An 18,337-nucleotide genomic window follows, 5' to 3' on the forward strand; every position below is an offset into this window, starting at 1 on the left:
TTCGGGCAAATCATTTGACTTCTATGAACCGGTTTTCTTATCTTAAAAAGAGAGAGAGAGAGAGAGAGACAAAGAGGCTAGGATATAGTGAGATATCTTTACTTCCAGCTCTCAAATCTAAAGTTTCTCCAGAGACACAAGAAAAGTCTGAGATGAAATTTTTAAACAGATTTATTCAGGAGCAAATCTTGAAGTAATGATACCTGTTTCCCAATCCCACTTTTCCCCTTTTCTCAGTGAATACTGATTTGGAAATAGTCAAAGTTATACAGAGGGCACTGGATACTGTTACAGTTCCTATCATTAGCACAGCTTTGATCATCTCTCATCCACTCTGAGTCATGTCTGGTGTCACATTAGTGGAATGGCATCCATTTGCACACCACCTAGAATAGCCTCTCCTTTCTCAGTACCTTTGAAGTGGCTCATCAAGCACGTGAAACTCCCTACATCCCAGTGGAATCACCTCAAATAGTGTTTTAAATGAGTCAGGGTTTTCGGAACGGAGGAACCCTATGCGGCTCAGAACAGACTCGCGACCTCAAGAGCTAGAGACTTTTTTTCCTACCAGAATTAAAAAAAAAAAAAAGAAAGAAATCTTTACTTTTAAAAAAGCCTGACCGCCTTGCAAGGAGCATTTACTTTAAACTAGACAATCAAGTAACACTGGTGTAGGACGAGTCAGGAATTGAACCAGTGTCGTTCTCCTTCACTTGATTCTTGCCAATACTTGTGCCAAACTGTGTTGTTTCCTAGAATTATGGAGTTACATTAATTAAAAAAAAAAAATCCTTGTGAGGCCGTCAGGATTCCGTTTGCGGCACAGAGGGATCCTAAGCACTCAATCTTCCAGAAAGGCAGTTGGGTATTTTCCTAAAGACTGAGCAACAGCATTTCTGCCCGGGACGAAAAAAGAACAAACCAACAGCCCATTCTTCCGGCAGCCTCACCACGCGGCCAGATCGCGCCTATTCAGCGCTCCCTACTCGCAAAGCAGCCAGACCGCTTTAACCCCACGCCCCGCCTCCACCTGCAGGCCCCGCCCCGGCTCCGCCCCACTTCCGGCAGGCGTCGCGCGCGTCCTCGCCCCCGCCCTCCGGCCCCGCCCTCCGGCCGCTCGAGGCGCAGAGAGATGGCGGAGTTGGACATTGGGCAGCACTGCCAGGTGGAGCACTGCCGGCAGCGAGGTGACGCCGGGGCCCTTAGCCCGCGCCGCGGGAGACCCGGGTCTCGCTCTGCCTCCACGGTAGCGCGAGGAGGGAAGGCCTTGGGGCGAGGCGGAGTGCGAGGAGGCGGGGCGGGCGTGTCCCTCGTGGCTAGACAGTGGGCTGTATTGGTGCTTTTTTTTGTTGCCCTTGAGGCTTTGCAAGAGGCTTATGGTCTCCTTGAAAGGGACATGCGTTTCCTGAAAACATACCTTGCAGTGTTAACTTTGGTTTTCGAGGGCTCCTTGCCAAGAACTCGCTCACTCCTTTCTGATCAGCGCGGGGAGGGAGGACGCTTTGGTCTGGGAGTCGGGAGAGTTCCCCTCTGGTCCTGCCACTGCGACCTTGGGCAAGCCACTTGTCTTTACCAAACTTTTTGTTTCCTTAGCGGTTACTTAGCTGTTACGGAGTTGGGTGAGATCAGTTTTTAACCTGGTTTTCGCGGGCTGCTCAGGAGAGGAGCTTCTAGCGAGAAGGCCCTTAGCTTTTCCTCCAGTTGGATCATTAGGCTCACTCAGCCCTGTCATCCTTTGATTCTGATTATCAACGATTCAGCGAACATTTATTGGGCGCCTCTTGTGATGCTGGGGCCATAAAAGTGTATAAAATAAAGCTTTTTCCACAGAAAAGCTTACAGGATAGTTAACTGCATTTTAGACCATCAGTAAGGTGATGTTTTCTCTCCGCTGCACGAGAGACCTTGTGATACACGTAACGCAGTCTAATTGCCATCGTCGTGTGGCACAGGTCTTAGGAACGTCTGGAACAGGCAGGTTCCGGAAGCACTAGAATGTGTGTGTATGTGTGTGTGTAGGTATATATTATGTATATGTGTGTGTATCTATCTATCTATCTGTCTACAAAGCTCTACTGTTAAGTAACTTGCCTAGCATTGCTAAATTAGTAAACAAGGGAAGCAAAATTGAAACCCAGGATTGTCCCTTCAAATGCAGAATTATTGCAATATACAGCCTTGAGATACAACACCTAGTAAATATAGGAAACAAACAAACAAGCAAAACCCCTACAGGACTACTTTTTTTTTTTTTTTTTTTTTTTTAGCATCCTGCTACAAGTAACGTCTATCTCCTGATAATCTAGTTACTTTCAGAGTGTTTGAGATTGTGATGGCTTTTGTTTTAACCACGGCTGGCTACACTAGGATATTGTTCAAAAGGGAAAGTTCTCCTATAGACATGGTTCAGTACTTTTAAGATTCTTTTTACGTAAGGAAACTGTATCAGAATCAGATACTGACCAGAACATATAACATTTTCCCTCAATTTTAGATTTTCTTCCATTTGTATGTGATGGTTGTTCAGGAATATTTTGGTAAGTTAAGTTTTTATACAGAATTTGGGATTAATTTTAGTGTTTATGAGATTTATTTCTGAAAAATAGAATGATTTTTAAATGGTTTTTACTTTAGTCATTGATACTCGATATTTGTTACAGTAATCATTTGGGGGGAAAAAACCAAAGAGACTAGTCATAGGCTCTGATTACTTGTGCACATATGTGGTTCGTCTTTAAACTTCCAGAAATGGGATTATGTGTGTGATTTTTATATAAAAGTTGTATTTATGTCTTTTAATCACAAGGAGAGAACATATCCACAATATAAAGAATATGGTAAAAAAAAAAAATCCAGTTTTCCCAACCTATACATTTCTTAAATTGGATATCACATGTCTTTTGCAGATAAATCACATGCAAAGTAAAACCTAGGACCAAACAAGAACTTTGGAAAATGTATTTTCAAGTAAACTTTCAAGTATCAGGCAGTTAACTTATTAAATAAAGCACTGAAAGAATAAATTCTTTTCAGGAGGTGGTTCAGAAAGGTTTATTAGAAATAAATAAAAATAGTGCATATTTTAAAATCATTGAGAAGTAGAGCACCCCTTTGACATTTTAGTACTGATTATTTTCGAGAAATAAAAGAAATCAAAAGATTCTTTGTATTTTTACACACCTTCAAGCACTCAAAGTAAAGGTAACTGAGAGTGGTGAATTGTTTTTACTCATATTGAAGTTAAATAATTGGGTTTTAAAACTTGAGACTATTGATGCTCTCTCATATATCATTTCAATTTATTCTTACACGCAGAGTTGTTACTGTAGCGTGAGTATAATTACTCTTAAGAATACTAACCATTAAAATATCTCAAATTACTTCAATTATTTTAAGTTTATTATTTGATTGCTTTTAAATAAACACTGTTTTAAAATTATTTAAGCCTTGAACACAGGAGCAGGGAGTCACATGGCTGTCCTGAGGTATGTCAATAGTTCTTCTGATAAAACATGTTTATATTTATGTATTTTTGCTCAGAATTTGATTCAATTTAAAACCAGTGTACCACAGAGTAAAATAGAGCATACTAAACTGATTATGTATAGAGGATCTTACTTTATATTGTTTTTCTCAGTTTGTTTTCAAGATAAATAGGTCTACTTATATTTATAAATTGTTATTCTTATCATTCTTATTCCTTTATAGTTCAGTTCTATTTAAGTAGCCGACTTAGAGCTTGAGGCTCTGTATTTGTAAATGTATCATGAAATTAGCATCCTGGTCATCTGCTCCTTCCAATTTTGCTTCACTGTTGTGTTCATTTTCACTGGTACCTGGTGTTAGGATTCTGTGGTAATAAATTGTTCTGACTCAGCTAGCCCTAGATCCCCAGGAACAAATCTGTAGTCCAACAAAATCCTCACCTTAATTCTGACCAAATCAAGAGATTAAAAAGGGCTGTTGGAGAGAAGCCAAAATGTCATCTTTACTGCTGATAAAGGGTCAACCAAGTGAAGAAGCTTAGTGTAGAGCCAAGTAAGTGGGTCTGCAAAGGAAATCCTGAACTGTTCACCAGTCACAGCAGTGCTGCACCAGTTTAGCTTCCTCTCTGAGGGCAGTTCATTCAGTTCCAAGAGAAGAAAAAGGGAAAGCTGAGCCCACTGTGCCTAATGGGATTTTTTCAAATTTGTTCTCAGAGAAGTTGCTCCACCTCCCTGGGGTCAGAGATCAGCAGGATAAATAAATAAATTCACTCCATTTGAAAAGAAGCATTTGCCTCATGTTTTTCAGTTGATATTTATTCCTGTTCCCCATTTATCAGACACTGTACCAAGGATTTTTATGTCTGTTCTCTCAGCTATAGAAAATTAAGGTTAAATGAGCTTCAGTCAAAATCTGACCCTTTGAAGTTTAGGTGATTTATTTGCGGGAAATAAAGATGAACATATTATGCAGGATTAATTGGAAAGAAATACTCCTATATAGTCACATAATAAACATATTGGTGTTTCTTACACAGCTGGTAAATCTTCCCTGTGCTTTCCTTTTTCTTATGATATCATTTGATTTTTTGTGAATGTCTCTCATAGAATGTTTCTCAATTAGATCTTCTTAATTAAGAAGTGAAATGAAAATCATCTACCTTTAGACCATTGGAACAAATTTGGAAAAATAGTTAAGAAGTTAATTCCAACAAGATGTAACTATCACTTATATAGAGGAATGCCCTTTGGTTATAGATTTCAAGCAATTACAGTTGACTCTTGAACAACATGGCTTTGAACTGTGTGGGTCCACTTATATGTGAATTTTTTTTCACCAAATATGTACTCCAGTACTATGCCATGCATTAAATCTGCAGATATGGAACTGTGGCTGTAAAGGGCTGACTGTGAAGTTATAGTTCAACTGCATGGAAGATTTGTACCCCAACCTCTGAGTTGTTCAAGGATCAACTGAGTTTATTCAACTCTAGAAACCTACTTACTTAATACTCCATAGCCTGAGTAATCTGGATTTTTTTTAATCGTATAAAATCTCTTTTTCCTCTGATGTAATATTTGCTGATAATACAATATTAAATACAGAATGAAGAATAGTATATCATTGTGAAAACTGTCTTTAACCTTCTGTATCATGGATAAACATAATTTTAAGTATTCTTTTACATATATTTAAGCCTCTAAGATTAGTGTAGAGAGTAGATATGACTTGTCATTTGAAGGGGTGATGAGCTGGTTACCTAGGCATATGATTATGGGGGCATCTTTGTGCAGTACATTCCAAAGTAGAAGACTAAAATTATGAAGAGTAACTGAACAGTCATTTTAACTTGACTTAGAAGATAAATACACCACAGCAGGAAAACTATGAAAATGTAGAGCAGTCAGCACAGTGGTCATTTCTCACACAAACATTTATTATAATCTGTGTAGGAATGTGTAAGTAACTCATAAGTTTAAGCAACGTTATGAATATTCAGAATAGATTTGTTGAGTTGCTTTAAACGTGATATACAGAGCCGTGTCCCCCTTTTTACGTTTTCAGGTGACTGTAATCAATGAGAGACTGAAGTCAGATACACACACATCTTACCCATGCTCCTTCAGGGACTGTGCTGGAAGAGAGCTCGTGCCAGTGGTGTGTCCTTTTTGTGAGAAGAATTTTTGCCTGAGGTGATCAATGAAATCATTCAAGCTGTCTGTTTAAGTCATATGCAAATACATGAACTAATGTCACTCTTCCGTTGCCCACAGACACCGTCATCAGTCAGATCATGAATGTGAAAAACTGGAAATCCCTAAGCCTCGCATGGCTGCCACTCAGAAACTTGTGAAAGACATTATTGGCAAGTATCTGGAAGGCTTGTTCTGTTTTTCCTCCCTGCTGTGTACTCTGAGTTCCAGAACTCCTGCCCCTTGTGGCAGCTTGCCCGTTGTGGAAGGTATTGTTAATGGTCCTGACACTTACAAATTGCTTTCGGTTTTGATGACATTCTTGTGGCAGTATTTCTCACAGGGCTTACCTAGCCAATAACAATTTGGAAATTCTATGGAAATACCCTAATAATGTTCTCTTGCTGGATCACATACCAGCTGGTTAACCATCATGGCAGGAAATAGTATTTATGGGGCTGAAGTGGCAGTTTACACTCTTCAGAGACTAGAGCTTAAGCTTAGTGAGCTGTCCCACGAATGCTGGTGGTAATCTGAGGTATGAGGAAAGAATGTATGACTTAGACCCGTCTCTCTGCCAACATGGTAGTTCAGCTACATTTTCACTGTATATGAAGGATAGTACTTTTATTAAAACCTCCTATAACCAAATCTTAAAGTTCTCTGTAGAAGTGTAAGTGATTGCTTTGGATTAAATAAGTTTAAGTTGGAAATAAGCACCTAACAATGAGTTTTTTGGTGTGGAAATTGCGTAGGGCCACTCAATGCTATGTTTCCATTGATCGTGTGAATATAATGCCTACAAACTGAGTGCAGTTTCTGTGTATCTCTATTATGTGTAGTTCATGTATGTTTAGGGCCATATTTTATAAAAAAACTCTGAAAAATAAAGTTCTTATGTGTGTATCTGCTTATACTTATTTCTTAGATTCCAAGACAGGAGAGACAGCAAGTAAACGGCGGAAAGGTGCAAAAAATAGTGAAACGGCTGCAAAGGTGGCATTGATGAAATTAAAGATGCATGCGGATGGAGATAAATCATTGCCACAGGTTGGTCTTAGAGATTTTGAAAAACAAAAAATTTCCAAATAGAATTGGAGCCCCTTTTTACTCTGCTCTCGCATCAAGTAACAGCTAACCTCAGCCTAATACGTATCATTCCTAACATTCCATGGGGTAAGTCTGCACAAAAATACATAGTTCTGTGAATTTTTCCCAACTTATAGAAGTGGCAGTGAACCATATGTATTCTTCTTCAACTTTTTTTTTTCACTTTTCTCTTTTTAACATCCATGTTGATATGTTTAGTCTATTTCATTCTTTTTGTTGGCTCACATTTTTCCATAGTAAAAATATATTGCAGTTTATTCTCTTAATGAACACAATTCAGATATTTTCCCAAGTTGTTTGCTGTTATAAACTGACAGTGAACATCCTTGTGTACATGTGGGAACATTTCCCTAGAGCAGTTTCATTAAAATTCCATATTATCAACTACATTTTATATAAGAACCCAGCACATGAATATATATACATACATTACTTAATACAGTTTTAGTAAGTGACACTTAGCCTTAAAAGTATATGTATATACTGATATGTTTTATTCTGTTGTTTTTAATTGTTGATTTTATAACCCCTGAAGGATTGAGACCCATCAGATTGAAAAATGCTACTCTCGGGAACATTCCTAGAAATAGAAAAACTGGATCATGGGGTTTGCCCATCTTCCGCTGTCCTGGATGTTGTCAGCTGCTTTTTTTTATTGCCAGTAGTGGTACTGATGTATCTCCTTCCTGTCGTGTCTGAGAGTTTCAGTGTTTCTGGCCAACGCTGGGTATTATTCATCGTTACCCGTCTGGTAGATGTGAAATGATACCTCACTGAGGTTTTAAAGTTGAATTTCCCCGTGATTAGTGAGGCTCAGCTCCTTTGCATGTATTTACTGGCTATTTGACTTTCTTTTGTGAATTGATTGTTCATATCTTTTGCCCATTTTTTTCTGTTGGAAGTTTTGGAACTTTTTAATAGGTTTTAAGAGTCTGTATATTCTGAATTCTAATCTTTTTTTTTTTTTTGATTAAATGTATCACACATACCTTCTCTCTGTCTTTACTTTGGTTTTGATCTTTTTAGTGATCCAGACTTTTAAAATTTTAATGCACTGAAGTTTATTAATGATTTCCTAAAGATTATACTTTAAAATATTTCACAAATAAGTTATTTTCTTACATTTTCCTTTAAAAGTTTAAAAGTTTTATTTTGCTTTGCATTTTGTTTTGCTCTTTATTTCCATCTCAAATTTAATTATAAGTAAGTAGTGGTCAAGATTTCTTTCTCCTTTACCTCCTAGCGGATTACCTATTATCATAACATAAGATATTGAAGGGCTCATCCTTGTAATGACACCTCGGTCTCACACCAGGTTGTCCTGTGCTTTTGGGGTCTGAGGATCTCAGTTCAGTTCCTTTGGTCTGTTCATTTCTCTTTGCATCAATATCAAACTGTCTTAATTATCTATCATAGCTTTATAAGAAGTAGGACAAGTCTGTCTGCCTCATTCTTTGGTTTCAATTCTGTCTATTCTTGGTCATTTATTCTTCTGTAAAAATTTTAGGATCATTTTGTCTTGTCCTGTGAAATAGCGATTTTCATAGGAATTGTGCTGAATTTTAAGCTCGAGACAGTTGACATCTTTAAAATATTAGTCTTCCCATTTATGTCTGTGGTCTATCTTTCCACTTTTATCTAGGTCTTCTTTTATGTCTTTAAGTAACATTCTGTAATGCTTACCACACATATTTATGTATCTTTCCTTAGGCTTCTTCTTAGGCTGTACATAATATCTGCTGCCATTGTAAATGACAATTTTTTTAATTAACATTTCCCTAAAAAAAAACATTTTCCTAATTGGTTATTGCTGGTAGTTGCATAATATCCTTCTGTCCAGTTTCCCATCGTTTATAGATTTTTCTGGAATATTTTCTGTGTAGTGACATCTTCTGTAAATGATGGTTTTGTGTTTTTTGTGTTTTTTTCAAATTTTCTTTTCTCTTACTCTTCTACCTTCTCATTATTATTATTTGTGTTGGTGCATTGGCTTAAATCTCCACAACAGTGTTGAGTAATCTGAGTGACTGCAGGCATCTTCATCATGTTTCTGACTTTTAATGCAAAAGATTCTAAAGTTTCTTCATTAAATCTTGTATTTGCTGAAGCTTCTTGATAGTAACCTTCATTGGGTTAACAGTATTTCTAGTTGTAATTTGTTAGGAATTTGTATCAAGAATGAGTATTAAATTTTGCTCCAAGTTTTTTTTTCCTCCATCAGGTATGATAATTATGTTGAATTTTTTTTCCTTATACTGTGATAAATTCCATTGATCAGTTTTTCTGTTGTTGAATCACCCACATATTCTGGGATAAACTACTTGACTCTGGTATATAATCCTTTTAAAATGTACTGCTAAACCGATTTACTAATATATTATTTTGTGTTTTTTCTTGTTATTAGTTAGCAAGATTATACTTATAAAATTAGTTGAGTAGCTTTCCCTCTTTTGTTCTTTGAAATGGATATTCTTTGTTCTTGGAAGTTTGGCAATAGTTGTTATAATCTTTGGACTTGTTGCCTTTTTTGAGGGGAGAATTTTGAATACTATGTCAGTGTGTTAAATAGTTCTTGTTTTATTTGGATGATGTATTTATTCTGAAATACATTTTGGTAAATAATATTTTTCTTAATTTTTGTTCAGTGTAGATTCTTTAGTTTATTCTTATAAAGTTGTTCCAGTCATTCTCTTACATTCCTAAATCTCTACTGTGTCTTTAGTAAATCTTTCTTAATATTTTTCATTTGTACTCTTCTTTGCGATAGTCTTGCTAGAGGTTTGTGTTTATTTTTTTAATTTATATTTTAGTTTTTTCAAAGAACTGTTTTGGTTTTATTGACCTCTCTATTATTTCCTTGCTTTCTGCTTCACTAACTTTGCTCTTATATTATTGTTTCCTTTTTTCTACTTTGTTTAGATTTTTTTTTTGCCCCAGCTTCTCACAGTGAATGAACTTACTTATTTCCAACCTACTTATTTGGTTGTAATTTTTTTAAACTTTACTTTGATACAGTTTCAAACACAGAAAAGTTACAAGAATAGTCAAAAATCTTTTTCATATCAATTACCCAAATGTACCAATGATTTATATTTTGTCCTATTTCTTTTATCATTTGCAAAGTCTGTGCTTGTGCGTGTGCGTGCACACTTAGTAATTTTGGGTCTGCTTGATCTATCAGTTTCTGAAAGATGATACTGAAATCTCCCACTGTAACTATAGTTTTGTCAGTTTTTTTCTTGTAATTGTAACAGTTTTGCTGAGTTATATATTATCAGTGCATTGAATTTCTTTATTGTTATATCTTCTTTATGAATTTTGCCTTAAATCCTATTTTGAATTATAATAATATTGTTTTACTAGCTTTCTTTTGGTGAATACTTAACTATTATGTCTTTTTTTATCCCTCTATCTTCAAGTTTTCTGTGTTGTTTTGTTTTAGGGTGTTTCTTATAAGCAGCAGATAGCTGGACTTTGTTTTTTTAATCCCATTTGATAGTATCTCTCTTTTATAGGTGAGTTGAACCCATTTCTGTTTATTATGATCACTGATGCATTTGAACATATTTCTTCCATCTCATGTTTTTTGTTATTATACATGTTTGATTATTTCTCTTCCATGTCATCTTTTGTACTGATTGAATTTTCTACATTTTTTTATTCTGCTGACTTAGAAACTATTGATTATAGTCTTCTTTTAGCGATTATCCTTAACATTTTTCCTTTTTGTAGTCTTATTCAATGTTTTTGAAATTGCAGATACTACCTACTTTTAACAAGGGTAACTTTTAAAAGCTGTGTAAAGGAAAAAATTAAACACCCTCCTGTGCCCGTGTCCATCCCACCAAAGCAGTGGTTCTCAACTGAGGGTGGTTTTACCCCCTAGGGGACATCTGACAATGTCTGGAGACACTTGGGTGTCACAGCTAGTCATGGGAGGGCTACTGGTGTCTAGTGGGAAGAGGCTAGAGATGCTGCTAGACATCCCACGGTGCACAGGACAGCACCCACAAAAAAGAATTTTATGGCCCCAAATGTTCATAGTGGCACAGTTGTGAAGGCCTGCCCTGAAGTGTCTAATAATATTATTTGCATTGCTTTGCAATTTTTTTATTACTTAAAACATAATAGTAAAAACTCCTATAGCACGTACTTTGTTCCAGGCCCTCTTCCAACACATTTAATCTTCACAACACACTTGTGAAATATGTACTGTTTTCTCTGCCTAATTATTGAGAAACTGAGGCACAAAACGGTGAAGTAACTTGCTGGTAACACCGAGCTAGTAAGTGGAGAACTGTGCATTGAAACCAGGCAGACAGGCTCAGAAACCAAGTTCTCAACACACTGAACACTTTTTCCCTTGCATCCCCTGCAGTAATATTGATGTGATTATACATATATATACTTGCATATTATATATATTTATATTTATATATGTGCACGCAGAGATGTGTGTGTATATGTGTGTTTAACTTTATATAAATAAAAGTGTCTTCTTGCATATGGATGAGAGGGCATAAAGAGTGTTTTGGGGTCATTCTTTTATAAAAATGGCATCGTATTCATTTAGCCTATCAACACTTTGTTTGAATACCTGCTATGTGTCAAGCCCTGGGGATACTGCAGTAAACAAAGTCCCTGCCCACATGGAGTTCATATCCCAGTGGGAGTGAGATAGCTATTAAACATAATACAATTAATGTTGGATAGTGATTAAGGCTATAAGTAAAAATAAAGCAGGTTTCAGGTAGATTGTATGTCCTTTTATCTCTATGCATTCTTCTCATTAGTGCCTAACAGATATCGCCCCAAGGGAGCTGGTATGGCTGTAAATCACTTTCTTTAAAAGGCCGACAACATTCCGTGATGTAGATCTGTTGTGACCGACGTCGCCATTTTCCTGCTGATGAACATTCACTTTGTTTCCAGTTTTGGCTACTGCGTTAAGTTGCCTGGGTCTGCTTTTCTGTTTCTGTGAAATAAATTCCCTGGAGTATGTCTGCTGGGTCAAAGGGTATGTGTCTTTTAAATCTTAATAGATGTTGCCAAGCTGCTTTACAAAGGAGTTGTAACAATTTACATTTCTACCATCAATAATTATAATAGCCAACTTTTATTGAATGATTATAGTATGCCAAGCAGAGTTGTGGCTCTGGATTTTTTTATCTCCCTTAATAGTCACAAGTCTCCTGTGATATATTATCATCCTCGTTTCACAGCTGGGTGATCTGAAGTGTCCTTAAGATCGCTCACATGGTCAGAGCCAGCCATCCTGTGCCTCTTGTGGCCGTACGTGAGAGTACCCCCCTTTCCCTGGTTTCCAGTAGCTGTTTATCATCTTTTTTAATGAATTCCAGCTTAATGTCTGTAAAAGGTTATCTCCTAATTGCTTTACTTTGCATTTCTTTGACCACTGTTCAGTTTGAGCATCTTTTAATATGTTCATTGGTCTTGTGTAATTGCTCTTCCCTGGATTGTCTATGCATATCCTTTGATCATATTTCTTTGGGGGTGTTATTTTCATTTTTATTTCATTTTTATTTTGTTTGGTCAGCTTGTGGAAACTCTAGGAGTAGAATAGATATTAATCCTTTATCATCAATCCGCTTTGGAAACTTTTTTTCAATATCTATCAAATATCTTGATTTTCCTTATGTATCTCCTTGACATGCCAGTGTTCTGAATTTTTCTCAGGTCTGTCTTTTCTTGCATTTCTGTTTTGGTTTTCTTAGGGTTTTAATTTTTTCATGTTTTTAATCGATCTGGAATTTGTTTTTAGCGTATCTTACCAAATACCACAGCCATGATAAATTTAAAGTTTATTTTTACTAGATCTGGTTTTGGATTTCCTATTTTATTCCACTCACCTATTTTTTTTTTTTACTCATATGTTAATACCAAATTGATTTGATGCAGTAATTTTATAGAATGTTCTAATATAGGATAATGTAAGTCCACTCATATTTTTCCTAATTTTTTCTTAGTTTTTTTTTCTTTATTCTTCCATATGAACCTTATGATTATTATATACAGATTTTTAAAAAATCTATCTTGGAATTTTCATGGTTCTCATAATGCGACAAGGTTGTAAGTGACAGACTCCAGCAGATACTGTTAAAGAATGTAGAAAGATACTGAAAGGTAACAATGGAGAAACTGAGACAAATCATTAGAAAAAGCAGGAGAGAACACAGCATGGTCGTAAACAGAAATGTGGCTTCTCCCGTCTTTCAGAGTTTCCCACAAGGACGTAAGCCGTGAAAAATAGTGCCTGTAGGGTGAGAATTCTGCCAGTCGTGAGAAGCCTGATTTACCATTCTCAGGAGGATTTTATACCCTGTTGGCCTCTTCCTCTTTGTCCTGGGGATTCTGGCTCCCTCCCTAACCACCAGGTGCCCCACAGTGATGCAAAAACGTCCTCAATACATTGTCAAGTGATTTTCTGTGAAGTTAGGTGAAGTAAAATTCAATTTCCCAGCAGCATCTATTAGCAAGTCCTGACTGAGGATCATTTCTAAAGGATTCTCTAAATTTGCATTATATGATATATATTAATTTTGAAAAAAATGATATTTTTATCATATCATCTTCCTATCTAAGAACTTTATATGTCTTTTGTTTAGATCATGTTTTATTGCCTTCTGTAACATTTTGTATTTTTCTTCATAGAAGTCTTATTCTTTGCTTATTTTCATCTTTTTTTGTGTCAACAAAATATTTCCCTTTACCTCTATTTCCAGATACTTACTGTTAATACTGAGGAAAAAGGTCTTGATTTCTGTATGTTCATCTTACTCAATCATGTCACCAAATTCTTTTATTTTAGAAGTTGATTTTTTTTGCCTTTGATTTCCTAAGTATACAGTCACATCCCACTGACAAACAGCTTTAGATTTTATTTTTCAGTAATTATACCAGTTATTCCATTTTCTTAGCTACATTATCTGTAATCTCCAATATAATGTTTTATAATAATGGTGCTAACAGGCATGTCCTTACATTTAACATTTTTACCATAAATAATTAAGTCCAGTTTTTCTCTCAAAATCTGAAATTACTTGAATAAAACAAGGAGGTTGACACACTTTCTGCAGTTGAATATCTCCTGTCTCATCATCTTTGTTCACACATGATTATTTTTAAGTCGACTGCTATTTAAGTTTACCAATATATATTTTTAAAATTATTATTTTTTAATGAAAATTACCTTTATTATTTATAGACTTTTGGGGAGGAGGTAATAAGGCTTACTTATTTTAATGGAGGTACTGGGGATTGAACCCAGGACCCTGTGTATGTTAGGCATACACTCTACCACTGCGCTATACCCTCCCCCCTACCAATATATTTTTTGAGTTTCTTTTTCCCTTAGGACTCACTTTTATTTTGGCTAAAGTACTTTCTTTAGTAGTTCATTCATTAAGAGTCTTTGTTGGTAAACTCTTTCAGTCTCTTTTATCTGATACTACCCTTATTTTCCTCACTTGAGCTAAATTTTCTATATTAGACTCTCTCAACTCTTTTAATATACTGTTTATTGGCCCTTTTTCATCTATTGTTGGAGAAACTTCTGTTGTCAGCCTTATTCTTGTTGCTTTATGGGTAACCTGTCTTTTTTTTTTTCCTATAGCTTTTAAGATTTTATCTATCATATTTTCCAGTTGCTGTACAATGTTTCTAGGTATGGATTCGTTTTAATTACCCAGTTTGGCCCTTGAGGTACATTTTATATTGTGATTTAGCTCTTACTTTTGGAAGATTTTTGTCATTTTCTTTCTGAATATTGCTTCCCTTCCTTCTCTTCTGAAACTCTTTTTGTTTACACATATTTTGGGGATTTATAATTTCTCTCTTTATGTCTGTGCTGCATTCTAGATGACGTCTTCAAATCCATCTTCCAATCAATTAAACCTTTTTGTTGAAGATTATAGAAATTGGTTGTGTTTGAATTTCTTATTTCAGAAACAGTATTTTAGAATTTTTGTATTTCTAGTTGGATCTTCATAGCTTGTCGTTTCATTTCAGCATGTTTTGGTTTTGTAACTTCTTGTTCCTTTTTTATGGATATTATTCTTTAATTCATCTCACTGTACACCCTAAATAACTTTTTAAAATGTCATTTTCAAGTTTGGTTAGTTTCATCTGTCCATAACAAGTTAACTTTGGATTTGTGTTGAAGTTTCGGTGTACAGATTCTGCATGTTCATCTGGAGCAGGAGGCGCTTTCTGTGTCTCTCTCGCTGTTCTCACTCCCCTCTCCCTGTCTAGCAGTCTCGCGTTTTCTTCCACAGGCCCACGTACCCACAACCTCCATTACAAATCCACGTTTGAGATTGGCAGTTTGTCCTTCTGCCCTACAGAGCTTTTTAGATGATTACAGCTCCGTTTATTGAGCTGGAAGGCTTTGGCTTTGTTCATTGTCAGAGGTTATATCTGTGCTTTTCTATATCTATTTCTATATCTGTGCTCCCTAAATAGTGTTTTCTATAAGCAATGGCCTGAGTCAACACTCAGCAGTACCTTCTTAAGCCTCCTTTCCTGGAGCGCATGTCGCATATCAGCCCCCGCTTCCAGGCAGTGGGTGGGACCCAGGTGCTCCACCACCTCGGGGCACTGTTACCTTCCCATCCACCCACAGGCTGAGCTCCGGACCACCGCTTCCTCGCCTGGAGCCCAGAGGCCTGTCGCTCAGCCTACCTGCTATCCCTTTGCGTTTGTTTCATTTTTGATCCTCAGACATTTTTACCTTTTTTATTTTTAGGTGCCTGTATATCTTTTAAATTTTTCCCATTTATGCTCTTGTTACTGTATTTTTGGAGCAGGGACTGTGAGGTTATAGAGTTGGCTCAAAGCTTGAATTTCCAATGGTTTCTTGTTTTCAATACTTGTTATCTGTAATAATGCACTCCACCGGTCTTTAACAAATCTAAACTCCTTAGTACTAAGATGAAAATTGTGTTGAATCTATTATTTCTTAAAATTATTGTGATCTTTCTCTACAACTTAGGGATGCTCCAGTTATGCCAAGATGTTTATTGTAGCAGGAATTGGTCTGTAAAGGCAGCATTTTTAAAAAACAATTTTAGGAAGCAGAGATCAGAAGCCAAACACCTTTGCTCCTTTTTTGTTTCCTACATTAGTCAATTTAGCAAGAAAATGCAATATAAAGGAAGCATATAGGATATAGAATCAGGAACCGTCTCTGAATCTTTCTCTTGTGTTGATATGGTCCTTGTCTAATTTTTTTTTTTAAGTTTCTTTGTTTTCAAAAACCTTGCTGCCTCTAAATATGTAGTAAGGTCTTTCAGGAGAAAAGAAGACATATGTATCAAGAATCTTTAAATTGCAAGTGACAGAAACTAACTTACTCAAAATAATTTTTTCCCTCATATAATGGGCAGTGATACACTCATCTGGTCTCAGGGGATCACTGAATTTCAGGACTTAAATGCTGCTGAAAGAGGCCATCTATTTCCTTGACTTCTCTGTGTGTTAGACTCATTCTTTTTCATTTGGGGACATTTTTCCGCATTGGTTCAGAAGTGGCTGAGACACATGAGGGATAGCTGCAGACAACTCCTGGTTTAATTCAGCAAGACTTAAAAAAAACTCTGAAAAGATATTGTTCCTCCCTGCCCCCAGCTTTTGAATGTAAAATCCCAGGAGAAGACCTTGATTGGCCTAATGTAGGTCACACGCCTGTTTTTGCCCAAATGATCCTGCAGGATCTTAGGTCCTCTGCACATGCATTTAGGTGGCCGTGACTGATCGGTCTTCCCACTAAATGCTGTATCATTAGAGGGTAGTCCTTCTCTGACCAGGAGAAGAGAGGAAGGTATGTCACCAGTTAAAAACAGATGTCTATTTCATGTACATCATCTGTACATTAACTTCTTATTTTTCCAGGCAGAAAGAATTTACTTTCAGGTTTTCTTCCCTAAGGGGAGTAAGGAGAAGAGCAGGCCAATGTTCTTTTGCCAGCGATGGAGCATCGGGAAGGTCATAGACGCCGCGGCCTCGTTAGCCAGCCTTAGAAATGACAATAACAAGTCAACGGCTCAGGTAACAACAGGTTGTAGCTTTCCCCTAGAAGTTTTAGAACACTCCATAAGCATGTGTATCTATTACAGTATCCGTTACTCCTCTCTTCACAGAAATTGAGGTTATGTCACGTTACCTCAGGAGAAGCCTTGCCCTTGGATCATATTTTGGAGACCTGGATCACTAAGGAGGATTGTCCTTTACATAATGGTGGAAATATCATCTTGGAATATCTTAATGATGAAGAACAGTTTTTAAAAAACGTTGATTCCTACTTGGAATAGTCGTTCAAGGATTTGAGCCAGGACTCATGAAGAAAATTCAATGTTAATTTCTTTTACTACAAATGCTATATATTTTTTATTTGTAAAAGTTGCTTTTTATTTCCATTATGTCATAATTTATCAGTGTTTTATTAAATTGAATTTGAGTGTTTTAAAGTTTAACTATGAACTGATGTTTAATTATTAGCAAATTCTTGTATCTAATTAGCCTCTTTTAGGTTATGCTGGAGTAACAGCAACAAAGGTGTGTTTCTCATTTGATTAATGTCAGCTGTTGACTGGCCATGACTCTGCTCCATGTCATCTTTACTCCAGAATGTAAGCTGAAGCCATGACCCCCTTTGGGGACATTGCCTTTCTCATGGCAAAGGAAGAAAGAGATGACTCTTAGAAGATACGGGTTTCACTTCTGTTTTAAACAAGTCACATGACCAAGCCTAGCATCCTAAGGCCAGGATGGATGGCCTTAGTATCTGCCTGCATCATGGTGTGTAAGTGATGTGTGTACATGATTCATAGAAACTTAGAGGTCGTCTCATAAACTCTTCTAAGTTTGTGAATGAGGAATCTCAGGCGTGGGAAGGGGAAACGATTTTCTTGTCATCTCAGCACTCTGGGGCACATCTCTGATAAAAACCCCCTCCAGTGGTATTCACCTTTTTTGTCTATGAATATTTTACAAATGAGAAGGAAAATGGGATAGCTCAATTTCATTACAGGCTCTTTGTAAATACCAAAGCAAAACACATGCCAAAAGGAATGACCTTTTACCAACCAACACATTAAAATGAGTGCTCCAGTCTGATGTATGCCATCTGTACTCAACAAAGTATTGCTATAGAGAAGGGACACAAATTATTTAATTGCTGTTTGTCCCTCTTCTGTTTTGTGATAGACAAGGATAGTGGCTTTAGGCTTAGTTAAAGGAATAAACTCAGAATGTTCATTTCATCTCTGATACTTTCTTCATATTTTCATACAAAGAATGGGGGTAACTTCTGACTTCTGTCAGTTACTTATGCATTCATTTATTAACCTACTTATGCAAGTAGCTAATAAATGGAAGGACTGGATTCTGACTGCCATGGTGGATACAGTGAAGAGCCATATACATGCTTAAAACTATAACGCAAAGCAGTGTGGCAACTGCCAAATGAGTAGATTCTAAGTGTAGCTATGTTCCAGTAGCTCTTACATCAGAAACTCTTAAGACCAGAAGTA

The 18,337-nt window shown here is 36.5% G+C and overlaps 1 protein-coding gene across 1 annotated transcript; it reads left to right on the forward strand.

The window, feature by feature from the left end:
* The first annotated feature begins 1,098 nt into the window (after positions 1-1,098).
* On the forward strand, positions 1,099-18,067 carry ZFAND1 (zinc finger AN1-type containing 1). The gene is made up of 8 exons (XM_006202370.4): positions 1,099-1,187; positions 2,495-2,537; positions 3,446-3,485; positions 5,551-5,678; positions 5,760-5,851; positions 6,607-6,728; positions 16,698-16,853; positions 16,946-18,067. Exons 1-8 carry the CDS (start codon positions 1,133-1,135, stop codon positions 17,114-17,116), a joined length of 807 nt encoding a protein of 268 aa, XP_006202432.1. The 5' UTR covers positions 1,099-1,132; the 3' UTR covers positions 17,117-18,067.
* The last annotated feature ends 270 nt before the right edge of the window (positions 18,068-18,337 follow it).

The sequence above is a fragment of the Vicugna pacos genome, chromosome 29 (genome assembly GCF_048564905.1).
Source record: "Vicugna pacos chromosome 29, VicPac4, whole genome shotgun sequence".
In the NCBI taxonomy this organism is placed as follows: Eukaryota; Metazoa; Chordata; class Mammalia; order Artiodactyla; family Camelidae; genus Vicugna; species Vicugna pacos.

What these genes read in the sequence shown, in the direction of transcription:
- ZFAND1 (XM_006202370.4), top strand. Translation starts at nt 1,133, where the DNA reads ATGGCGGAGTTGGACATTGGGCAGCACTGCCAGGTGGAGCACTGCCGG. An exon ending in ACTTGTGAAAGACATTATTG is followed by an intron (nt 5,852 to 6,606) that starts GCAAGTATCTGG and finishes CTTATTTCTTAG; the next exon opens with ATTCCAAGACAGGAGAGACA. An exon ending in ATAACAAGTCAACGGCTCAG is followed by an intron (nt 16,854 to 16,945) that starts GTAACAACAGGT and finishes CTCTCTTCACAG; the next exon opens with AAATTGAGGTTATGTCACGT.